The sequence below is a fragment of the Artibeus jamaicensis genome, unplaced genomic scaffold, assembly GCF_021234435.1.
Source record: "Artibeus jamaicensis isolate MK-2021 breed Jamaican fruit bat unplaced genomic scaffold, CSHL_Jam_final contig_76, whole genome shotgun sequence".
Lineage (NCBI taxonomy): Eukaryota > Metazoa > Chordata > Mammalia > Chiroptera > Phyllostomidae > Artibeus > Artibeus jamaicensis.
Genome location: NW_026521954.1, coordinates 24,233,209 through 24,258,322, shown reverse-complemented (window position 1 = coordinate 24,258,322; position 25,114 = coordinate 24,233,209). Strand labels below are relative to the sequence as shown.

The 25,114-nt window shown below is 59.1% G+C and overlaps 1 protein-coding gene across 1 annotated transcript; it reads right to left on the bottom strand.

The window, feature by feature from the left end:
* Positions 1-21,094: 21,094 nt before the first annotated feature.
* Positions 21,095-24,908, bottom strand: MSX1 (msh homeobox 1). Its single transcript, XM_037127000.2, has 2 exons — positions 24,217-24,908; positions 21,095-21,906 (listed from the first exon to the last, which is right to left on the bottom strand). Exons 1-2 carry the CDS (start codon positions 24,683-24,685, stop codon positions 21,464-21,466), a joined length of 912 nt encoding a protein of 303 aa, XP_036982895.1. The 5' UTR covers positions 24,686-24,908; the 3' UTR covers positions 21,095-21,463.
* Between the last annotated feature and the right edge of the window lie 206 nt (positions 24,909-25,114).

Here is a 25,114-nt window from a genome sequence, read left to right as displayed (position 1 = left end):
AGCTGACGTCATGGAGGGAGGCAGACAGTGAAAAATTAACAAACCGATCCTATGACTGACGGCGGGGGGGTTCTGAGACGAGCCCCACGTCCCGAAGAAGCTGGTGTGGAGGGAGGCAGGGTTCACACCCACACCTGCCTGACTTCAGAATGCGCGTTCCTTCAAAGCTCACCTCAGGCCCTCCAGGGTGTTCGCTCAGAGAGCTGGTCTCACAGAGAAGGGATGTGGTGGTAGATCTGTGGGCAGGCTGGTGCCGGGGGCTGCTCCTGGCCACCTGGAGCCTGAAAGAGTGGTCAGGTCACACGAGAGCTGAAGCCCCCACCAGATCAGGCGACATCCAGCTCACCGCCCGGCCTCATCCATGGGCTGGGGATGCCGCACAGGGTGGGGGGTCAGATGCCACAGTGGTGGAGCCCTGCCCCGCAGGGACCCAGAACCAGTGATGTACAAAGCCAGCGCCCCCTCCTCTGCCCTCGCCCTATGCACGGAAGATTTCAGCTACTGCTCCTCCCTGAGCCGGGAACAGAGAGGAGACGCAGTTCCGGAGCTGAGCAGGGGCAGCTGGGCCTCGGACCAGAGAGCAGGACGGAGATCCTGGGGTGTGGCGGCCCACGGGACGGGAGATCCCGTCAGCTGGGTGCGGATCACTGACCGAAGCCTCCCAATGTCTGGGTCCCTAAGCCTGCCCGTCGCCCCCTACGTGAACCCCTCATCAACACTGGCCTCAGCAGGCCCTTTCCAGTGGGGGTTCTGCCCCCCACAATGCTGTCCGGTCACGAAGTTTGTGCATGAATCTCGCAGGTGCCCATGGGAGGTAGGGAACCATCTGGATGGAAATCTCAGCTCTTCTCCCTGCCGCTGCAGTTTCTGTGACTCAGTTTCCTCATCCGTGACTTCTGAGGGCTGACACACAGGATGATTCATGACAATGTGGACACAAGGCTGCTTGGCAGAACGCCTTGGGTCCTGAATTTAAACACTATCTCTGAAGCACCAGCATTTTCTGGAAAGGGAGAGCCGGCCATCTCAGCAGCAAGTGTCGGTTTGCGAGCCAGGCCTTAGCGTCCAGTCTCGGCCGGCCCTTCCCTTCCATTTCCGGCAGAAGAGGCCGAGGCAGCAGGCCCGGCACTGCCAAGGCCGGGTCAGATCCGGCCACTCGCTCGGTGTGCAACCTCGGGCGAGCTAGCCTCTGGGCGAGCTCCACGTTTTTGTAAGAGGCTTGTCCTGGAGGCTGCGTGGTGTCCAGCAGCCTCCCCGGGCCGGGGGTCCATGGTGGCTCCTGCCTCCACGGGCCAAAGGCAGGCTCTTCTGCACACTCTCTGCGACACTTGTCTTAATTAAGCATACAAATTAGGACATTCCAAGCTAGGCTTTCCTGAGTTGTGTGGGTAGAAAAAGTGTTTAAATCTCCTTTTTTGGCTGGGTCCTTGCAAGGCAAGCGTTTCCAAATGTTTGGCCCAGTCCCTCCCCACCCCTACCCCAGCCTCCCCTTCACTGCCTGTCCTCAGGAGGAAGGCTCCAAAGATAAGGGGGGAGGGCCAGACCCCGACCAACCAGGAGGCTGCCCAGCTGACCGTGGCTGACCCCCTGGCTGGGGCTCCCCAACACCTGGATGACTGACTGTTCTTCTGGACTTCCTTCACTCCAGATGTGCTTGGCAGCTGCCCACAGTCAATCAGGGGTTTGCGTTTGGAAAGCTACAGATCTCCAAACAAAGGCAAGAGCGAGAAGGGTGAGGCCCGGTTCGAAAACACTGAAATGCATCTTGATTTCCTTCCAGCCAAAAGAACGGGCTGTTCCCTGGGTTCCCGGGACGCGAAGGGTGAGGAAGTGGGCCCGCTGTCCGGGCGGAAGCTGCGTGGCCGCCGTTTTGTCTGCCGGGACAGCCTTCGGCTCCCACCGGTCTCAGGCCCGTGTGCCCGGGGCAGCAGAACCCCAGCTGGCCGCTGCAGGGCCAGGGCCTCGGCTTTGGGGTCAGACCGCCCTGGGTTTGGAGCCCAAGTTCATGACTTAGAAGTTGGGTAACGTGGGCGAGTTCCTTAGTCCTCTCGTCTCCCACTGAAAACGGCGGAGTCAGCGGTGCTTACATCACAGGGTTGACGCAAGGATTGAAAAAGACCGGTGTGGGTGACTGAAGCAGGGACAGGTGGCGGCACACCGTTGGCGACATAAGGCAGAATGCTGGGGACCGGCGCCCATTGTGCCTGCAGCCGGTCGAGGGAGGGGTATCGGTGGGGGAGGCCCTGAAGACTTGGCGTCTAGCTCTCCTATCCTAGCCTCCCTCAGGGTTGTCCCACCTAGTCCCCCCACACTCACAAAGGGTCACTTCGGGCTTTCATCCCGCTGTGATGCATCTGACCGAGTTTGGGGGTGACGCAGCAGTCACTGCAAGGGCGCTGGCGGGATGACCGCACACTGCGTGGTCCCCCTCCAGGACCAGACACGCTGGTGTTCCTCTCAGCCCGGCCCCGGCCCTGGGCAGCGTCGGTTTGGTTTTACCTGGTGGTCCCCGGCACCGTGTGCCTGACTGGGGTCCCTCCAGGCGGGACAAGAGGTCGGAACCACGTCTGCACGCCACCTCCGCCGAGCCTTCTGAACCCCGCCGTGCAGACCTGAGGACCAGGTCCACCGCCTGCCTTGGATTTTTTTCACCCTTTTCCCTCTGTGAGCCGAATTATTTTTTCTCAGCTTCGTTTTCAGCCAGGTTGGATTTTGAGGATTCGGAGTCACTCCAGATCTCCTGGGGAAGCGCTGGAGGCGGGTGGGTAGGTGGTACCTAGGCAGGGAGGCGGGTGCAGAAATCCTCACGGCCGTGTGCACGGTGGGGGCCCCTCGCCTGTGCTCACACGTGCTCCCCGCCCCTCCTCCGATACCCACACGGGTCCAGAGCGCAGACCGGGTCCGCCTTTAGGGGCGTCCTGCTCCTCTGCAGTGGCTTGGGCTCCCCCGGTGTCACCGGTGTCCTCCCAGGACATCACAGTGGACGTAGTGTTGGCCCAGGCACTGTCCTACTCACACCTCCCTTCTCTCAGGTGACACTCTGTCCCTCGGAAAGCGTCCCTGAACCTCCTCCTGGCCGACCAGCTGCAGCCTGTCCAGATTCACTCTCTGCGGGGTGGGGGCCAGGGGTCCCCAGCTGAGGCAGGGCCTGACGTGGGCCGGGAAACCCCACACCTGTGTAGCCCCAGGGAGACGGAGGTAGCGTCAGGCTGTAGTTCTGGAAGAATCACCTGCCGTCCCAGCCTGTCTCCTCACCTGTCACACTGCCCACCTCTGGTGGGGTGGGGGTGCAGGTTCCCAAGGTCCAAAGCATGAGGTATGCCTTCCCTGACTGTTTGTTGAGCACCTACTACGAGCCAGGGCACTAGCAGTTCAGCAGCCAACAAGACAGGTCCATCCCTGCCCTTACGGAGTCTTCACTCTGTAGGGGGAGGGGGTGCATGGAGACAGACGTCAAATGAACACAAAGCCTAGGAAATGAGGGCAATGCAGAGAATTACAATGGGCTGCTGAGACCGCGACTCGGCAGAGGCGCAAATCTCAGAGTTACAAGCTTCCGAGAAGACGTGGTCCGGGAGAGCCAGAAAAGAGCCTCGAGACGCCGTCCAGACGGGAACTGAGGTCACAGGAGTGGAGGAACTCAGCAGCCAGGGCGGGAGGGAGGACCGCGGGCCTGGCGGTTCAAGTCTGTAGTTTTCCACTGTCTGGACCAGGGGGGCGACAGGTACCAGCCCCGCCTGAAGGGCGGGCGGTGTGGAGGGGACACTGCGGTTCGCAGCTGTGCACAGTGCGGTGCATGGGAGACAGCTTCTTGGACGGCCCCCCCCTTGCCTTCGACAAACCTGCCTACTGTGCGCAGGCCCATCTGCCCCGCGGGCGCTGCCAGACAGCTGTTGGCCGCTGACGGCACGGAGCGTTCCCACCCGGGCCGAGGAAGCGAACTCTGATGCAGGCCCAGGGAGGGCTGGGCTGACGCGGCGCCCGAGCTGCAGGCTGTCTGTCGTTTGGCTCCCCGGCCTTCGTCCGCTTTCAGGTTGAGAAGCATATTGACAGGCACATCTGCAACTCTAAACACTAGAGTACCGCTCACGAAAATCCTCCTCCACACTGGCCTGGACTTTCCTCCCGGTGGAGGGGAAGGAACGTATTTCAGATCTAATGGTAGGGTAGCCCCCCGCCCACCCCCCCCCAGAGGAGACAGAAGCTGACTGGTAAGTCTGAGGAAGGTGCCAGGCCCTGGCTTCTCTCCGGTGCTGCCACCTCCCTGCCTCGTGGCCTCAGAACAGTCACCACACTCCTCTGGGAACAGTGAGGAGCCCCTCGTCCCCGCCCGGGGACCATCTGAATCAAGAATGAGAGCGCTTGGTAAAGCAATTGAGAGGGATTTTTCAGGAACAGCTAGAAATGGCTTTTGAGCCCTGGCTGGTGTGGCTCAGTGGATTGAGCCCTGGCCTGCAAAGCAAAGGGTCGCCAGTTTGATTCCCAGTCAGGGCACATGCCTGGGTTGCGGGCCAGGTTCCCAGTAGGGGCCCTGCCAAGGCAACCACACATTGATGTTTCTCTCCCTCTCTCCCCCTTGCCCTCTCTCTAAAAATAAATAAATAAGTTTAATTTTTTAAAAAAAAGAAATGACTTTTGAGTCAAAGCATGTTCCCTGGCCAAGCCCAGTCTCCCTCGGAGCGTCCATCCTTTTTCTCCCGTCACCCTTTGACGAGTTTCAGTTCACTGAGACAAAAATTAGAAGGTGCCAACGAAGATGCTGACCTTAGACGACAAGAGAACTGAGTAACACGAGTCCTGAACAGCAAAGTTCAGAGATGAACCAGGATCGATGCTGACTCTGCAGGGTGGGCACCCGCCCCTCTCCCGGCTGTGGTGGTGGCTGCTAAGGACTCTAGCTGCCCCGTCTCTGGAGCGCTGCCTCCCGCTTTTTGGACGGTCTTTAAGGAACTACGCCCTGTCCCCGCGCTGGCCGAGGCCTGCCTGCAGCCAACCTCTGACTAATATGTGTATACAAAGTCTCGCTCACCACTCCGCATGAGACTCTCCAGGGCTCCCCGTGGGACCCAGCGGAGGCCAGGCTGCAGCTCAGCCCACGTCCCTGCCAAGCCACGTCCCTTGCCCCGTCCTCCTCTCTTGTCTGTCTCTCTGTCAGAAAGTAACCCCCAACCGTATCGATTGCCGTGAGTCCCTGGAGGGGCTCTCTTCCTGGGGAGCCCGACCCGACACAGTGGGTACCAGCACTCGTCTTAGAAAACAGATCCTCAGGACAGAAATTGGGGTTGGTCGTCTAGCCAAACAGATGGCCACAAGGGCCCATCACAGGTGGCGGGCAGAGGCCCTGGCATGCTGTGTGCCAGGACGATGGCTACAAATCTCACCTGTGTCACTGGGGATAACGCACAGGTGAAAGAGAGGTGTGTCCACCCCCTCAATGTCTCTGAGGGTTGAGGGCACAGGGGAGAGAGTAACTATAAAACCCGTGGACTTAATGACGCTAAACACTGTTAACGAGGGGGAGGGAGAAGGGTCAGGCTCAGATGGACGAATCACCAATGGAAGCCATGTTTAGACACCAGAGGGTCCCCTTGGCCTTGTTTCATGACTTTCACCTCTGCAGCTGGAGGACAGGCGGAGCTGAGAGCCAAGCACAAGGCTCCTTTTTGGGCGGCAGAAGTTCAGGGAAGGTTGGATTCTCAGCCTGGGGAGTCTCCTGTGCCAATGTCAGGGTGTGAGACTTGAACTAGAGACCCCTGAGTAGGTGCCACTGAGAACTTTGAAAGCCCCTTGAACCCTGAGCCCCCACAGAGTGGTGCATCCCCTTGTTAGAGGGTCATAGGGGTCTCCTACTTGAAGACCGTGCAGAAGCCACAAGAGAGAATGGATGCCTTACCGCACAATACCCACTGCCCGCTGGGTCTGCTAGCTCCAAGCCAAGAGTCAAGGTCGATCCCACCTGAGGAAGTGCTCAGTCTGCTCAGGCAGGAGAGCGACCATGTGTCCCGAGAGTTTCAGGACTGGCTACACGTATTACACCAGCAAGAAGCGATGTCCCCCTGGAAGGGGACCTGACGCTACTGAGTCAAAGAAGTGAGATGTCGGGCTGGATGAAGGGGGCGGGGTTGTCGTGGACACGGGCACCCCCATCCCACGGGGGGCCAGCACAGAATCCACAGCCACCCTTCGCAATGACCCAGGGCAGCAGGACACGGGCCCCGGAGACGCAGCCGTGCGCCCCTTGACGCCGCACCGAGGCCATGGGCGGACTGGGTCCCGCCAGTGCTGCCTCCCTGTCGTGACAGGGGGACAAAACCGCACACACGCACTAACGGGCACACGCAGATCCTGGGCCTGGCCGTCCCATGCCCTTTCATGTCACCACTGAATACTGGAACGAGGAGGATTCCACGCCGGAGACGCGAACGTCCAGAGCCTTTCCCTGGAAGGCCTCGGAGTCGATTTCTCACAAACGGCCCTGGGGATGGAAAAAGTCTCCCAAATCGAGACTGGCAGCAAAAGCGGGGCCCATTTTCTCTGATATTCCTGCTCTCCTTTCTTGGCACCGGCAGGCTCGGCTCGCGCCAATGGAAAATTCCCAAGTGCCAAGCAGTTCTCAGATAATCTGCACGCAAAAAAAGAAAGGAGGAAAAAAGAAAAAGGGGGAAAAAAAGAAACGTCTTTCCGCCCAGACAGCTCCTGCAGGGCGAGGGCTCCGGCCAGAACATCTCTGTTCTCAGGCTCCTGACAGCTGTCCGTCCATCGGGACCGCCCCGGCCCGACCCGTCACCGTGGCCAGCCCGGGGCGGCGCCAGAACCTGGGTGTGGGGCTCTGACAGCGGCCCGCGCCTGGGTCTGGAAACGGCCCACAGGAAAGAAGGGGGCCTCCTGGGAAGGCCGAGGAGGAGGCGCCTCTGCTCCCTCCTGTCCCAGCTGTGGCCAGGAGGGGAGGTGGCCAAGTTGGAGGGCAGGGGGCCCAAGAACATGGCAGTGGCCCTGGGCCCGAGGGAACACAGACTAGGGTAAGGGGGCGCTGATCGGCAAAGCCTCCCCAGCTCACAAATACAAAGTCTGGTATACAATGCTCTATTCACAAGGCGAAAGATCTATAAAGCCTTTAGTTAGAGTTGATATACAACATTATATTAGTGCCAGGGTGCGACACAGTTACTAGCCATTTATTCGCCTTGCAGAGGAGTGGCCACTCTGAGAAGTCCCGTAAGCATCTGTCACCACGTAGCTGCTAGTATGTTATCGACTGTATTCCCATGCCATGCTTTACAGCCCGTAACTAATTTGAGAACCTGCAGTTTGCAGCCCTTAACCCTTCCCCTTTCTCAGCCACCCCAACAGAAGATGCTTCTAGATTCTGTGTCATGCAGTCCCACAGTAACGGTAACATTAGTGCATTCATTTAGCCAGCATTGTGGCACGCCCACACGTCAGGGATTGTGTAGAGATGGGTCGTTCAACAGCGAGCGGGACAGTGAGCAGGCGCTCTGCCCCTGCATCAGAGACAAGTGTTCCAGGTGACAGCCACGTGCTGAAAAGCAGTGCTGGCGCAGCTGTGACAGTGCCCGGGACAGGGAGGCAAGTGACATCAGACTAACCATAGCGGGATGTGAGAAGACCAGGGAGAGATGGTTCTCAGTTGAAAGAGCTACAGTTCTACACTCAAGCAAACGAGTATCAAAATATGAGAGCAGACTGAAATTCCCTAAACTTGGGGGATTTTACGTCCCGTGCAGCCTGCCTCGGGCGGGAGCCACTAAAAGAGACACCCCCACAAAGACAGAAAATAAACTCCACCAGAGCAGGGCCTGGAACCCAGGAAGTCAGGGATCTAACCCAGCGGAGAGACAACCGGAACTTCTGCGTGGCGTGGCCGAGACATTCGCGGCGGACAGCTAGGTGTGGGCGGGGAGGGCGGACAGCGGCAGGAGAGTGATGTTCTTGGGAGAGAAGACTCCAAGGAGAAAAAAAAAAAATGGAACCAAGACATTACCTGGCTCATGTAAACTTGCCCAGAACAGTTTCCATTTCTCAGGGAATAAAGAGATGCATTAGTGAACACACACACAGGGAACCACATAAAATGTGAAGCCAGTGATCAAATCCAGGACAAAGGAAAAGTTGTGCAAGACAAGGAATGCAGTGAAAGTCAGCGTCCTCTACGCGGGTGACTGTTAGTACATTCGCGAACGCTACATAGTACTAATAACAAGCACGACATTGATTTAACAAAAAGATTCAGACCGGGAGAGGGTCATTGGGGGAACCAGTGTAAACGGGAACCTTTGCCTGTGGAGTGGAAAGTCCACGGACAGTATTCGATGCGGAACAGCCGAGGAGCGGCAGGGTAGGCTGTGGTCTAGAAAGAGCTCAGCAGATGCTGGAGCCCTGACCGGAGGCTGGAAGTGGCCACGTCTGGGTGGAAGGACCGAGAGAGGCAGGAGCGGGGTGGAGGCTGCTCTCCTTCATTATTGGTGTTTCAGAACCATTTGACCTTTAAAACCATGTGAACTTGCTTTTTTATTAAGAAAAATCAAAATTAATTCTCAGAACAGCTTTTAAAAACCAGTAGTCTCTGGGGAGCAGAATGAAACTACGCTCTTAGGAACCCCACGCTTCTGGGCAGGGGAGACGCACTGAAGTGCGGCTCACGTTGAACGCAGCAAACGAGCGGGGCTTTACAGACAGGGTCTTGCATTCGAACCCGGGTCTCTGCCTCTGCCAGGACAGGAAGAGCATCAGCAGAGGCGGGAGGAGAAAGCTGGGCGAGCCGGACCCGTGGGACTCGGAGGGACAGAGGGCCCTGGGGGAGGGAATGCCCAGCTGGGAAGAGACACGGAGTATTTGTCTCCAAACAAGAAACCCACAGGGAGGTTTTGGTTTGAAGCTTTGGAAAACATTTGTTTTCATTCCTTGTTTAAAAAAAAAAAAAAAAAAAACGAATGGAATTGTTTGAAATGAGATTTTAACAAGAAAAAAAACTAATAACATTTCATTAGCATTCTCTTACCAGCTCATTATTAACGAGTCCAAAGACTGGCTTTTAGAGTTTCTGTTTCTTTATAATAACTGTTTCTCCAGTGAAAACCACCAACAGCTGCAGAGCGCTGGGGGTTCGTTTGGGTTTTTTGGTTTGCTTTTTAGAGAAAACATTCTTCTAACAACTTTTTCCGTGGTTCGTACTTGTCAGGCACCTCCAGAGTGCTGTCAGAGCTCAGTGACCACTTAAAGCAGCACCTGGAGCGAGGGTGGGCGGGCTGGAAGGACACAGGGCCTTGGAGCCCCGCAGAGCGCACTGTGGATTCCAAACACTGGCTCACTCAGGAGGGAGCCTGGGCCGCCCACTTACCCGCACTGGGTCCCAGCAGACCCAGAAGAGCAGGGACTGAACTCCCACCTCCCGCCCCTCAACCCCTGGATGCAAACGTTAAATTAAGGAATATGGGAGAGGAACCCAGTAGGCGCTCGGCAAACAGAAATCACTCTTTCTTCCCTGGCTCATGTGGCCCAGTGGAGTGAGCGCCAGCCTGTGAACCAAAGGGTCACTGGTTCAATTCCCAGTCAGGGCACATGCCTGTGTTGCAGGCCAGGTCCCCAGTAGGGGGCGCGTGAGAGGCAACCACACAGTGACGTTTCCCTTTCTTTTTCTTTCCCTTCCCCTCTGTCTAAAAATAAATAAAATCTAAAATAATAATAATAAAAGAATTCCTCCCCCACTCCCCATCACACACACAGAAAAGCGCTCTGATGCTAATGGCGTAACAGACTCGGATCATAACTCCCTTCCAGCTGGAATTCCTGCGTCCACGTGCACGGTGAGCACTTCCGGGAAGCCCTGGTCCATCTTGCCTGGCAGGCACTCCAGACTGGGGAGAGGGCCTGATGAAGGCTTCAGTGAGGGCCCTGGCGTTCAAGGCTACGCCCTGGCCTGGAGTCAGCAATAAGACAGGGTCCAACTCACTGTATGTCTTAAGGCTCCAGCTCATCCAAGTCGTGATTAAAAAAGGGCAGCAGCTGTGATTCAGAAGGCAGATCGAGGCCGAGCGGCACAGGGTGCAAACATGGTGGAATATAGTGCCGGCCCCAGAATCCAAACGCGTGGCCCTCGCTGTGCAAGCTTGGGCAAAGCCCGGAGCCTCTCCAGGCTGCGTTTCTGTTTTGGAGAAGGGGGAGGATAAGCCTGCTGCGTCAGCCCCTTGGTACTGGGTGGAAGTTGGGGGGGCGCAGTGGGCGGAGCGGGCGGAGGTGCACGGGAAAGAGCCAAAGCCTCAGGCTTTTCAGGTCTCTGAGTCCCAGGAGCCTGAGAGGTGTGCTGGCTTCTTGAGTCCCCATCACTCTTCCAAGCACGTCACATGCATGGACTCCTTTAGGCCTCCTACTGGTGCCAGGATTGGGGTGATCGCAGCACCCTCCGTGCAGATGGAACCGCTGGTCACCAGAGAGGACAGCAAGGTGCCCAGGGTCCCCCATCCAGTGAGTAGACCCAGCCTCCTGGCACCAGAGACTGGCACTGCCCTGCCATCCCTGCTCAGGAAGCTCTGTCATGCTGAGCCCGTTCTACCTCTGAATCTCAAGGGGTCCTGCCTCAGCTCTGGACAGGTGAGTAGCAGCACCTGAGAGGCAGCTGGCTGACGGGCCCGGAAATGATGGCCGACTTCTCCTCCGCTAGCATTTCCCCCCAAATCGGGGTTCTGGGGGCTTCCAGGGCGGGCCGGCTTCTCGGCGCCCACCTCCCTGCCTCCTGAGCATCCAGGCCCCTGTGGCCTCCTCAGATAAATGGGTGGCAGTAAGGGCAGAGGCCGAGCCGGGTTCAAGTCAAGGGACTCGGTTTGCCCTGCTGCTGCTTCCCTGACACTGGGGGTCAGAGGGCATGGCCCACAACCCCCACAGAGCATCTCAGAGCCTCAGCCTCTGCTGTGTGAGAGACACTGTCCTTCACTGGGTTGACCGAGTACTTGAAGGTGCTGGGGACTTGGCAGGTAACCACTCCAAGTCCTTGCCCTCACAGTGCCAGGAGCACAGGGAACCACTGCACGCCGTGTGTGCCAGGCAGTGATTCGTGGGAAGAAACACGAAGCCAGCTTAGGAGCCAGCATGAAGTGGCAACAGAGAGTTTCAGACAGGGGGGATCTGAAAGGCTTCTCTGAGACACTGGAGCAGAAACCTGAAAGAGGGAGGAGCGTGCAAATACGTGGTGAGGGAATAGTTCATTCCAGGCAGGAGCAGCAGCACGTGCAAAGGCCCTGGGGCAGGGGTTGCTGTGCTTAAGGGACAGCAAAGGGCCAGGGAAACTGGCACAGCACGTGTGACTGGGGAAGCCACGGGGTGTGGGGAGCCAGGTTATTCGGGGTCTCATGGACTAAAAGACCGCGTTTCACTGTGAGCAAGGTGGGAAGTCGTCAAAAGGTTAAGACCTGGGGAGTGAAGCGGTCGGATGTAAACTTTTAAAAGATCCCCTCCCATACTGCTCTGGAGGACCAGAGAGAATGGACCAGCCAGCAAGCTACAGGGGCTGTGGGACCACTCTCTCAGGACTCCTGAAGGAACACGGACACTTTGCAGAAGAAAAGACCTACTCTCCCTGGGCCGCAGTCTCCTCCTCTGGCTGGTCAGGACCGGTACCCACATCTGGCTGTCCGTGTGCCTCTGAGCCGGAACTTCCCAAGCCCCCACTACAGACATGCCACGCGACCTGGGCAGCAGTTCCTGCCGGTGCCACCAAGAGCACCTCCTTGTGAAGCTGGGGTCCCTGGGGACAGGCGTTCTGTTTTACAAAGCCTTGTTTATTAGCTGAGGGGGTGCTCTTCCCTGCACCCACACCCCTGGAAGCTCAGCTCTATGGACCTGGCCAGTGGCACCGGGCCCCCAGGAAGAAATAACCACAAGCCACCTGGAGTATGGGGCAGGGCTGGCCACACAATGTACAGGGTCCAGTGCCAACTCAAAACGCGCGGCCCCTTGTTCAAAAAGCAGGGGACGTGCTGTTACAGGCACTCACACAGAGGGCGTTTCCTGTTCTGTGGCCCTGCTCTGAGCCTGGTGGGTTTTCTGTGTGCTGTGTAATGTTCCACCCCCTCGTGCACGCACAGGGACAGGCCCGGTGGGCGCAGATCCCTGCTGGTACTTGGGGCCACAGGCTGTGACATGGGCCACCAGCTGCCCGGCTCCCCCTGCTGCCAGTCGCCAGGTCTAAGCAGCAGCAGGGGAAGCTGATTCAGGTGCCTTCTCTTCCCTGGGACCCACTGCCCGGCCCATGGCAGATGGGTGACCCCCAAGGGCGCTGCAATCTCTGTACTGAGATCTGCTAGGCACCTGCATGGGGGGAGGACAAGGGGCCCACCCCCACCAGACTGCCTGCCCCTCCCCGTCCACACCAGGCCCACCTGGATACATGTAGGGTCATAGGGTGGGAGCACCCAGCTGTGCCGTTTGCCACACTGGCGCTCACGCCCCGAGGACAGCAGCTGTCACCGGGAGGGGCCCACGTCACCAAGGAGCAGGGGAGCCTGCAGCCCAGAACCATCCCGGGGGCATCAGAGGCCACGTCGGAGCCCCCAGCACATCAGATGTCACTTACAAAACATAAATTCAGAGATGAAATTACTGAGGACTTGGAGATGGCAACTTCAGCATTAAAGCCCAAGAACAGGGCCCGTCTGAGAGCAGGTCCCAGGGAGCCAGCCCAGCTTGAGGACAGTGAAGCCTAAAGTCTGTCCAAGCCCCCAGGAGGGGAGGAGAACGACAGGTGTACTCCAGCATGAAGTCTTGGGGGCCGGATGGACCCGGTTCCACCCCCTTAAATGGGCACCGTGGTGACACCAAGGTGGCAGGAGTGAGGCATCACTGTGATTACTGAGGAGAAAGTGTCCTCAGGTTCTGGGTGCCGTCCCCCCACTCCAGGTGCACCCAGCACTTGCACATCCTGGGAGTGGGTGCAGCCTTGAATTCTGCGCGCTGGGTGCCAGCCCGACCTGGCGGGGTGGGATCCAGTCTAGCTGTGTGACCTTGGGCGAAGGTCACTTCAATACCTCGCTTCTCCCAGCAGCAGCCTGCTCCTGAGTGCCCGGGATGATCGTAACAATCCCGCCTGTCTCCTCGCTCCTGCGAGGACTAACAGGTACCTCACAATCCCTTCCTTCCCTCTCTGGATTCCACCCAGGCCCCACTCTCCTAGGCTGGGACGTGGGCGGGGGGCAGGCCCCGAAGGACCGCCGAGCTCCAGAAGTAAAGGCCTGGAGGACGCCCACACAGCTGGCGCACAGCTGGGCCTCGGGAGCTGCCACCGGGTGTCAGAGGGAGGGGCCGGTGAGCAGAGCTGGGAGCTTCAGGAGGGAGGTGTGGGGACTACTCCGCCCCACAGCTGAGGCCCAGCTGGCAAGGCCAAGTTCAGGGGATTCCAGGGTGGGAGCTGGGCCCCTGCGCATGGGGTCTCCTTCTGAGAAAGCTTGGGAGAGAGAAACGTTATTAGGACCTGCGCTGAAGCATGTCAGAGGTGTGGGGCAGAGGACAGGATAGAAGAAAGGAGCGTCCTCCGAGGAAAACACATCGCTGTGGAGGCCACCCTGGCTTATGCGCCACCCATTCCACTCTAACTGGACACAGCCACCCCTCCTACTCAGCTGCCCAGACCTTCAGGAAACACAGAGCCTACCCTGTGGGTCAGCCTCACCGGAGGCCAGCTCCAGTCTGCCCAGCCTGGTCCCTGCCTCAGGGCCTTTGCACTTCCCGCTTCCTCTCCAGGAGACTCGTCCCTTGGCTCCTCCTCCCCCAGCTCATAAGTAGCCTCTGCAGAGACGTCAACCATTTGCCTTGTGCTTCTAATCTGAGCCCTGCTATTCCCTCTCCGCCTCCCCCATGTATTCATCCTTCCCTTAAATTCCTGTGTATTTGTTAGTGTCTTGGTTTTGTTCAGTGCCATTAAGTCAGTTTATGAAAGAGCGCTGGACTAAAAGGGGGATCCAGGCTCTGCCCAAACTTTCTTTGGTTTTGGTCAAATAGTACAACCCCCTCGAGCCTCAGCTTTCTGGCCTACAAGGGCCCCCACTGGTGACAATGGTGCCTCTCTGAAGCAGCCACAGCAGGTTTTCTGCAGGTCCCAGTGGGTTAATGGATGCACCAAGCGCCCAGAACAAGGCGGCCTGGTCGGTCTTGACTCCAGCTGGAGGAGGATTCTGCCAGGCGCTACAGCCTGGTCCACCAGACTTACTTGGAGGACTTTCCGCATTCGGCCCAGGACACAGGGATGGTTAGTGGCGAACACAGATCCAGTCTCAAACACCTGTGTGACCTCTGGCACATTGCTCCCCTGCCCAGTGGCTTGGTTTCCTTGCTTGTAATATGAGTTATAGCCATCTGTGAGTGGCAGGGAGGGGACAAAGATAAGAACACCCCTAAGAGTCTCCCCCAGCCTCAGACCTGGCCCCACCTCCAACCCCCTCTGGGGATTGGAACTCCCCGACTTCCAAGTGAGGACCCTAGAGGTCAAGGCCCAAGAGTGAGACTGTGGTTGTCCAGTCCCTGGGCTTCTGGAGCTCCTGTGTCTCAAGGCGCATTTCAGTTTCAGTCACCCACAGCTTCCTCCGCACCAGCCTGGAAGCAATCCCATTCCCTGACCAGGAACCTGAGGCTGCGGGAGGCGAGGTCCGAGGCGCCCAGCACAGCCTGCCTGGTGAGAGGCTCTGCTCCAGCTCACTGGCTGTGCGGCCTCACCCGGGTCCTGCAGGTCTGTGCCTGTTTCCTGGTCTGTGGCCGGGGGTGGGGTACAAACGATGTGCACCTGTCAGACAGGGAGAGTCCGTGGGCCTGAGTCACGGGAGCTCTCGCAGTGATCCTGGAGCACGCACGGCTCGACCCCGTCAGGAGGGCAGGTGTGCCGGGATTCCCCTCCCCCGCTGGGCTGGAAACACAAATGATGTAACCGACCAACAGGATGGGGGAGGGGAGGGGAGCGCCCGTTCCCTTTCTCCCCCCGCCCCCCCAAGAGTCCTTGTAATGCCTATTTAACAGAAGTGGAGCCTGATCTGAGAGAGCTCAGAGGTGGGCCCCTCAGCCTGCCCCAAACACTTGCTTCCAGTCCGTGTGGCCCTGACCACGCCCATTTCTTCCGTGGAGGACCCCCCCACCTCGCTGCCACTGGGGAGTCATCAAAGAGAAAACAAGGTATCTTTTTAAATAGCACCCCAAAATGCCAGGATGCCAAATGCCTACCCTCGGGGCAGCCCGCCTGAGCGGCCGCAAAGGGCTAGTCCGGAAGGTGCCAGGAGTGTGAGGCCTGGAGCTTGGACTAGCGCAGAGCAGGCTCAGAGACTGAGCCCCCCCCCCCCCAAACCCCACAGTGCTCCATGACGCTCTGGAGAGGAGACCCGGGCCAGGTCACAGCCCTTTCTCAGGGCAGGGTGGGGAAGGGCGAAGGGACCCGCCCCGGTGGTGGCACAGCACCCGCCTCTGTGGTGGGTGGCGCGGCCCCCGCTGAGAGCCAGCCTTCTCTGGGCGCTGGCCTGGAGCCTTCTGGGAAGTGAGGCGCAGAGGCCTTTCCTTCCTTCTGCCCCCACTCAGGCCCTGCACACGAAGAATGTGGGATTGATTTCCACTTTAGCTACCCCAAGGACAGGGCCTCATTGCACCCCTGCTGTGGAGCTCCAGGCCCCTGGAGAAGAGCCGGGCTTTAGAGGCAGAAGGCAAAGCCTCAGGGGATGATGTACTAACTTCCCAGAGATCCCCGTGGGAGAGGCAGAGCCCCGGATTCCAGCAGAGCCGTCTTTTGGAGTCTCCAGGGGCACACTCACGCCTGAGATGGTCTCTTGTACATAGTCATCAACATTTAATGCTGGCAGTGCCAAACATCTCAAGAACATGTTGTTTTCTACCCATAGTAACACAAAGAGATCGTCGTCATGATGCCACATTTCATATACAAAGGAAGTGGGGCTCAGAGAGGGTAAGTAACTTGCCCAAGGTCACACAGCTAATAAGTGCCCAAACCAGGATTCATAAGACCAGGTGATTAGACTTCAGGCAGGTGTGAGGACACCAAGCTAACCCTGGGTATGGCGACTGCTTCTGGACCCTCTGCAGAGGCAGGAGGAGGGTGTGCAAGAGGGAGGGTGTGGGGGTTGTGGAGGAGAAGCTGCAAGAGGAGCAAGGAGAGCTTAAGTCTCCAGGGGTTCTTGTAAGGAAGTTCCCAGGGATCCCCACTGCCTCCCAGTGCCATGGGGCTGACTGCAGGCACAGGCAGGGGACCAGCCGCCCATGGCCCCACCCCCTGTCCTTCTCCACGCAGTGAGCCATACAGCCCGTTCTCCTCCAGCCTTCCAATGGCTTCTCCGGGCTTCTCAGTACTTCGCTTCTGGGGGTTTATCTCCTCCAGTCAATGTCTACCTCAGGGTGCCCCCCCCCCCCGATTATGTGTGTCTGCCAGCGTCACCAGGTCCTAGGTGGCAGAACCGTAGGGATGTTACAAGTGGCACCTTGAGGGTGTATATTGACCCCTCCACTGGCTGTGTGTTCACTGGAATGTGTGTGTTGGGTGTGGGTGTGAGCTTTGTGCATAGAGTGTGCAGCCTGTGTTGGTTGTGTGTGGCCAGGTGTCTGTGCTTGGTCGTGTGTGTTTATGTGTGTGCATTTGGAAGGCATTGTCTGGATGTGTGAATCAGCTGGTTGTGCGTGTGGTTGGTGTTGTGTACCGCTTTTGTTTGTGTGCGTGGTGTGTGTTGTTTGTGCATGTGTTGTTGGTTTTGTGCATGCGAGATGTGTTTGTTGTGGTACTGTGTATGCATGCATCGATGACGGGTGTTGGTTGGTTCTGTGTGTGCGCGCGCGTGGGTGTATTCGTGGGTAGGTGCTCTCTGTAGTAGAGAGAGCCCAGTCTGGCCTCAGGCCCGGCAGGCGCTGCATAGAGCCGGGACCGTGGGGCTGCGGGGCCGCGGGAGGGCGCTGCGGAGGAGGCAGGTCGGAGTGGTGAGAGGGTCCTCCCAGCCTGGAGCAGGGGTGCCGTGCGCTGCGGGAGGGGGAGCTGGCGGTGGGGCGAGGGTCTGGAGTGAGGCCCTCCGAGGTGCCGTGGAGAATGGTCCTGAGTGGGGGCAGGTTGAGGTGCTTGCAGGGACCGCCGGGCTGGGGGAGTGTACGGGCTGTGCCTCCGTTCGATTGGCTGGGAGGGCGGGGACGGAGCCGGGGAGGCCTCAGGGCCCCGGAGGCCCGGCCAGGCCGGCGCCAGCCGCCAAGTTGAAAGGCGGCCGAGGCCTCTTCTCGCTGCTTCCCATTGCGCCCCGAGGGCTCCAACCAGGGCGCAGGCCCGGGCCGGGCTGGCTCACCTCCGGGCCGCGGGTCACTACAGGGGATATTTCGGGGCGTAGGGGGTGGAGGATGGAGGTTCAAGCACGTTCACAGCTTCACGGCCCTGAGATTCCCACCCGAGGCCCCCAGCCTCGTGAGTCACTGCATTCGCGGGGCTTCTGGCATGACCTGGGCTTTCAGCCCCGTGGTCAGCGCGCGGAGAAACGAACCCTAAAACAAGGAGCTCTCAGCGTGAGCTCTGCGGCCCCGCACCAGCCCCACAAATCCGCCCGCCCGCCCCCAGCCGACCTACGCCCGGGGCTGGGAGCGCCCCAGGTCCCTGCCGCCCCGGAAATCTGCCTCCTCCCCGCCCCCAGAGCTTCCACAGCAGGGACCGCGGGCCCCTTTGGGGCTGCCAGCACGGCGAGAAGCTGAGTTTGCAGACCGAAGCCTCGGTCTCCCCGCCCGCCCCCGCACCCCTAACAAAACGAATAGGCCTTCACAGAAGGCGTGCAGGGCAGGTGAGACGCTCTCTTCCCCCCAAGGGACTGCGCTGGCGGGCGGTCAGAGCCGGAAGGAGTTAAACCCCCAGCGCTAGGGCCGGCCCGTTTTCCAGCGACAGGCGTTTTTGGAAGGCCCTTTACCGCGCCCCCCCCGCCCCCCGCCCCCGACCCCCAAGCGCGGCCCTGGCACTTCGCGGCCCTACAGGAGAGGTGGCGGGGCCGCGCGCGGAAACGTGGGTTTCGGAGCGGAATCTGCGTTCCAGTCCCTACTCTGCCCCTTGCTGGCTCTGTGACCTGCGACAATCATGTAACCTCTCTGGACCGCAGTCGTCTCCCTCGTAAAAATGTCTCCGGGGGTTGTGGCGAGGCGGCGTGTGCGCGAACTCCCGCGGGCGCCGTAGGTGGAGGCTCCGCGTGATCGATCCCGCGTTTCCTGCCAGAGGAGGAAAGTGGTCGGTAAAGGACCGGGCCTGGGAACCCCTGCCCACTCCGCCCGCGCTGGATAAACAAGCAGTCGAGTCGACTTTGAAGGGCTCGGGAGGGCGAAAAGCAGGGCCCGGAGTCGCGCCGCCCAGCCCCGCCACGCCGGCGGGACCGTGCCCAGGGCCCGCACCGCCGCACGGTCCCGCGCCGCTCTGACCCGCAAACACTTATTGAGCACCTTCTGTGCGCACTCCCGGGAGGGAGAGGGAATTCAGAAACAGAAAGGGGCGGGCGGGGGTAAAGAAAAGGCCGAACAAAAAGAAATAAAATTGAGAAAACTAGAAGGCATAGAATTGGAAGGAAACCCGGACCTAAGACGCTCAATGGGGGCGGAGGCGGACGCGGCGGGGTCCCAGGGCAGGGGGGGTGCTGCTCCTCCCGCTGAGTCCCTGGGTGGGGGAAGGGGGCGCGCCAGCCTGGCCTGCAGCTACCGCCTCGCTGGAGCCGTGGTGCGTCTGCAGAGCGGGAGCCCTTGCTCATTACTGCAATTATGTTGTTCAGAATTTGCCCGAACCCTAAATTGCCAAGCTTCGAGGAGCCAGTAAGGCCCGGGAGCCCCAGCTGGAGGAGACACCCGATCGTGCCCCGCCATTCCTCCTTATCCCGTGCGCGCTGAAAGCGCTCCAGTGCGCGGACGCACGGTGAACGGAGAAAACGCAGATCTGATATCCCTGGGCGCCCTTCTACACCGGGGCTCGCTGACCCTTTCCCAAAATTATGGGAGCGGAGGGAGGTAATTCCCAGGCCCATTTTGCAGATGAGAAAACTGAGGAAGGACGGGACGGAGGTGTTTTCTCTATCTAGAGTCGGGCAGTCAGGGGCAGGGCTGGGATGAACCATATTGGCTTGCCTGACTTCAAGGTCAATGCTACTCCCAAGAAAGGAGGGGAACCCGGGAGATTTGTGAGGGCTGGGGTGTCCTCCGCATGGCCATTCAGGTTGCTTAGTTTATAGGGGGGATAAAAAAATTTACTGCCTCTGCAAGCAGCAGCGATGTACCGCAGCCCCCATCTCGTGGGCGTGCGAGTCTGAGACTTTTATATATATATACTCTACACTCTTGGCAACCAAGAGGTCCGGATTCAGGTTCTGGCCACGCTTCTGGAAGCCCAGAGGTCGGTGGCTCCCCCAGACTACCTGGTGCCATGGAGGACGGGCATTCGGCAGCAAGCTTCTTGTCTTCCCTTAGGAAGGGGAATTGTGACAAGTTCAGACTGCAGCCCCAGCCACGGGGAATGGAATCTTTGCCGAGGAACCGAGGCTGGAGGATTCCAGACTCAGGTACCCTGGAACGTGTTCAGCGCCAGCTCAGGGAGCCCGCGAGAAACCCTGTGCTGTTTCAACTCCTCGGAGGACTTCGGGTCCCGGAGTTATAACTACGCAGTGCGCCCCAGACTAGGTTTCCACACTGCACAACGGTCTCTACCTGCAGGGACGTCCACAGTCTGCAAGTCCAACGCCAGGTACTTAAGGTTTTAACAACCATTCATCTGCTGGCTTCCAGTCCCAGTGGCTCGCTGCAAAGGCTGCCCGGGGCTGTCCTGCGTGGGGCTTGGAGGCGCCGGCCACTTCGGGACCCAAGTGGGGTGGTGAGGAGGGACGTGTGCAAATCTGGTGAGAATTAAGCCGGGCCCCCCAACTCGACGGAGAACAGAGCCGAGCCTGGAACATAGTTGGCTGTATCCCCTAAGAGGTCATTTTCTGCCTTCACCATCCTTGCAGAATTTCCCCCAGAAGGCTAAACTTGGCGCTTGCTCAAATATATTCTCCTGGAAAGCCTGAACTTAACCTTCTATATAAAAGGAAAACGAAGTATGTGAGAGTTGGGAGGCAGGGCTCATGCAAAGGACAAGCCAAGGCGGGAAGTAATGGCCCTGGGTTTTCGGTATTTTTTTTTAGGGGTCATAATTGGGGGTGTGAAGGCGCTCACATTCTGGCAGCTCGAAATTAGTTCCACAAATCCGGTCTACACCGGCGCGGTGATTTAGAGACGCGAAGCAACGCCTCCATCCCCCACCTGGCCTCCTGTGGGAAAAAAAAACAGGTCTGCGGGGGTGGGAATTGTCTGGATTAGCCGTCTGCAGTCATCAAACCATTTGGGTGATTCGCTTTGTTTCCACAGACAGGTTAAAAGGGGAGGAAAAAGAAAGAGTAGGTTCTGGGTCGCCTGAACAAGTGTCGATTTCAGCTTAAAGTGAATTGGAAAATTGAGCCTAATTATCCTGGGTAATTGCTTCAATTCTCCACTTGACTTTGCTAATGCAGAGCTGTCCCGTGTGTTCCAAAAGACACCCCCCTCTGTCCCTGAACATCCCGTTGTCGCCTCAGAAAGCTGCTGGGGTGAGGCGACCACCACACGGAAAAGCAATCGTTCCTGTGAAGAGACGGCAAGGGGTGCAATTCACGCAAAATACTAAATCAGTACAGAGATCATTTCTTGTAGCTTAAAATTAATTTATTTAACAAATATAGCTATAATATAAATGATAATAAAATTTCAAATATACAGTATATTACACCCAATCCCTTCCAAAGGGATTCTCGAGAGCCACACAAATGTACTGTTAAATAGAAACAGAATTTTACTTTTTATTTTACAATTTTTTTTCTGGTACTGGTAACAGCGGTCCCTTCCACCTACCTTGATAACGCATCTGTGTACCCCTCCCCCCAAAGCCAACGTCTGGCTGAGGTTCTAAGTGCTCCAGGGGAAGGACGGGGACCCATCTCTCCCGGAGGGCTCTTCTCTCCCGCTGTTCTCCTTTCCAAACTCTTCAGACGAGAATTGCTCCGTGCTCCTCCTGCCTGCTGCCAGGGCAGGAGGCAGGAGGCAGGAGGCAGGATGCTGCAGAAGTGGCCTCTGCTCCTGGTCCAACCAGTAACTCTGCTGGGGACCAGGTGCCTACGTTTCCCCAACTGTAACACGAGGGGAGGGTCTAGATTTTAGAAGAGGAGAAGGGACCCTTCCAGTCATTTACTGGGAAAGGAACAGACTTCAGAGAGTGAAGTCAGGGAGCAACGGAGGAAAACCCAGAGCAGTGTGGGGGCTAAAGGGGAGGAACCAGGCGGTGCCAAACGGGGGGAAGCTCCTAGGGGGAGCGAGCTGCTAGAGATGGCCCCTGCTGCTTGTAGAGAAGATCAGGGCTGGTGAATGTGGCTGGTGCCCGGGCGCCACAGGCAGGCGACCCTGGGACCCTCTATGTCAGGTGGTACATGCTGTAGCCTACGTGGGCCGTGTAGAGTCCCACAGGCGCCACGGGAAGCGCAGCGCGCTGGAAGGGGCCAGAGGCACCGTAGAGCGAGGCGCCGGCGGCAGCCGCCACGGCCGCGGGGCCGCCCAACGGGAAGGAGAGGCCAAAGGCAGCCGGCGGCAACATGGGCTTGGCGGCCATCTTCAGCTTTTCCAGCTCTGCCTCCTGCAGTCTCTTGGCTTTGGCACGGCGGTTCTGGAACCAGATCTTCACCTGTGTCTCGGTGAGGCTGAGCGAGCTGGAGAACTCCGCGCGCTCCGCGATGGACAAGTACTGCTTCTGGCGGAACTTGCGCTCCAGCGCCAGCAGCTGCGCGGTGGTGAAGGGCGTCCGCGGCTTGCGGTTGGTCTTGTGCTTGCGCAGGGTGCAGGCTGGCGGGCTCAGCCGCCCTAGGGGGCCGAGAGAGAAAGAGTCAGGGGGTTAAGAGCGAGGGAGCATCATCTGCCCAAAATAGTAATTAATGGTGGATAACAATGCTGGCTATTCATTTTCAACGTGGCGCTTGTTAAGAATTTCCTCCAATTCCCACCACAACCCCGCCGGGCAGACGTTTCTTGTCTACTTTTGGCAAATGAGGAAACTAAGATTTCAAGTGAAACATACCCACGTTCAAGGCGCGAATGTAACTGGGAAGAGGTGCATCGGCCTGAATGCCAGGTGGCCACTTAGGCCTGTGGCAGCAGAGCCTCCGTCCACGCCAAACACTTTGGGACCAATGATGTGAGCACGGCTGACGAAACACTCAGAAAGGGGCCCTGGGTCCGGCCCAGGATCACACTTGGTTTTGTGTGTCCAACGAACACCGGCCTGTGCCCAAGCCCTCAGTGCTGCAACAGGCCACTGCATGGCGGAGTTCAGATCTCCAAATCCCACCCCACCAGGACACGCTGGGTTCCTACAGGGCTCTGTGGGCAGCCCCTGAGACTGCAGGTGGAGCAGGGCTGGCTGTCACGGAGGTCACACCGTGGCCAAGTGTGTGGCCAAGTCTCTTAGATACACAGAGCACCAGGGTAGGAAGAGGACTTCATTCTAACGGGCCTTCTTCGACCATCTGGGTATCTGAAATGTGTCTTGAGTCTCTCCCACCCCCAGTGCCTTCCCCCTCAGGTCACACTCAAACGTGGGGCTGAGGAAAGGGGGGGTGTAACAGCTCTGGCTTCTCCTTGACCTGTGGCTCAGTCCGCAGACACCAACGGTGCAGAGCAGTCTCTCTCTTACGGCTTCAAAACAGACCTCGAGGCTGGGCGGTGGACAACACCCAAGCAGAGAGCTTCAGCAGGTCCAGAACCGGGTCCGCTGATCCGGCTAAGTCCTCCACGCCTGCCGCATGTGGCCGGATAAAACGTGGAACAAATTACACGCGGGACAGTGGGGACCCTGCCAACGTGAGGGTCCAGGGCGAGGCCCTAACTGAACTCCCAGGTCCCGGAAAGGGCGTTTTGCTTACTCAGCAGCTTCCCTCTGGGGTAAAATGAATTCAAATGTGGAATGTTTCACCATGCGGGTTTTGCCTAATTATGCATTTTTTCCTGCCTTAAACAAACAAAAAACAAACGATCCTTTGGGCTCGCAGACCACCAGGGTGTGAGTCAAACGAACTCCCGTTAAAGTCTCTCCTTCTTGACCGTGTGAAGACACTGAGATCAGTCCGGGAAGCAGTTGGCCCCCGACTCAGTTTCCGAGGTTTCACCCGAGGGGTGGGCCCCCCTTTCCGCAAGGACAGCCCAGTGCTGCGCCACCTTCTCTAGCCATTAGGCCCAGGGAGGGGCTGGCCTTTCAAAGACGTTTAATCTCCAGATAAAAATCATTCCTCAGCATCACGCCATTGAATTTGGGTTGCTATTATGCCGCACAAAATAATCGGAGGAAACGAGGAAAACTTGGGAATTTCCCATGCTCCTGAAATATCTCCCAGCCTATTCCCTGGGCAGAAAAGCCAGTGGCCCGCAAGGCCCTGGAACGACCCCGAAAGCGCCCTTGGTGGCCAGAGTCCGCTTTAGTGGCCCTGTCGGAACGTTTGGGCGCTTCCAACCGGATCGGAGGGGGCGCCTCCCACTAACTAACTCGGTGCCCCGCCCCTCCTCTGGACCTGAGCGTCCCCCTCCCCCTAACCCACCCAGAGCACCAAGAATCTGCCCGAAACTTGAAGGCGGGGGGGGGGGGGGGGGGGGGGCGGTTTGCGAGAGCTTCAGATCCTTCCAGCAAAGAGATGCTTTAATTGGGGGGTCGGTGGAGACATCGGACTTCTACTATGAGAAAGTGAAACTCTGCGTGCAGGGAAGATGTCCGCGCCACTCGGACCCACCCGGTGGGGTAAAGGCGCAGCAGGGTCAGACGGGGGAGCGGGGACTCCTGTGGTTGTCTGGTGGGGGCAGGAGGACATGGCGATCTGACACCCGAGTTCTACAACTGAAGTCCCAGCCGCAGCGTCGCCTGGCCAAGAACAGGAGCCCACGACAGTTGACCCAGAGCTGGGCCTGAGCCAGGCCTCGAACCATCTTCCTGGGTGGAAGGAGGGAGTGCACAAACCCCGACCTCTCAGCCAAAGTGTCGACAGCACCCGGTCAGGTACGGGCAGCAGGTACAGTGACGCCGGAGACGAGCAGGCGCCAGCGCGCGGCCTGGCGCCCGGGGCCCCCCCTCCCCCTACAGCATCCTCGCCCGGCCCCCTCCCCCTCTGCCTGGTTCTGGCTACTCACTGGCCGGGGGCGGGGAGAAGCGGGGATTCTGCATCCACGGGGTCCTCTCGGACTTCTCCGGACTCTCGGCTTTGACGAGTGCATCTTCTGGCAGCTTGAGGAGTCCTCCGACTGAGAAATGGCCGAGTGGCCGCGGCGAGGACGGCGCGTCCGGAGCGCCCAAGGACCCGGGCCGGGCGCCCAGGGGCTGCGCCGAGCCGCCAGCTGCCTGAGCACCCTCGGAGGCCACCAGGGCGCTCTCCTTGGCCCCGGGCTTCCTGTGGTCGGCCATGAGCGCCTCCACGCTGAAGGGCAGGAGTGAAGGGGACACTTTGGGCTTGGCCCCCTCCTCGTCTATGCCCATGGCGGCCGCCGCGGCCGTGGTGGTGCTGGGGGTCTGGCCCCCGCCGCCCCCCGCTGGCTTGCCGAAGGCGGAGTCTTCCACTTTGACACCGAGTGGCAAAGAAGTCATGTCAGCAGCCGGGGCCATGCAGAGCCGGGCCCCCCCTCCAGCCGCAGCACGGGCCAGCCTCCGGGCATGGGCTTCAGGCGGGCTGGGAGCGCGGCCGGCCTCTGGAAGCGCCCCGGGCCCGGGCCGGGCGGACCCTCCGGCGCGCGCCTCCCGCCCCTGCCCAGAAGGCCGGCTCCGGAGCTCTGGGCCTGGCTCTCCGCTGGCGCCGCCGCACAGGCCGAGCTCCCGAGCGCACTAGCCGGCTCCGGGTCGGGCGGCCGCTTTCCAGAGAACTTGTTAATAAGGCAAGGCCAGCGCGGCGGCGACCAATCAGCGCGCCCGGGGGCGGGCCGGACGCGATCCATTGGGCGAGGCTCCTGGAGTCGCCCCGGGGTGCGCTGGACTTCGGGGCGCTCGGGGGGGGGGCGGGGCCGCGGGAGGCGCAGGAGGGGAGGGTGCGGGGGAAAA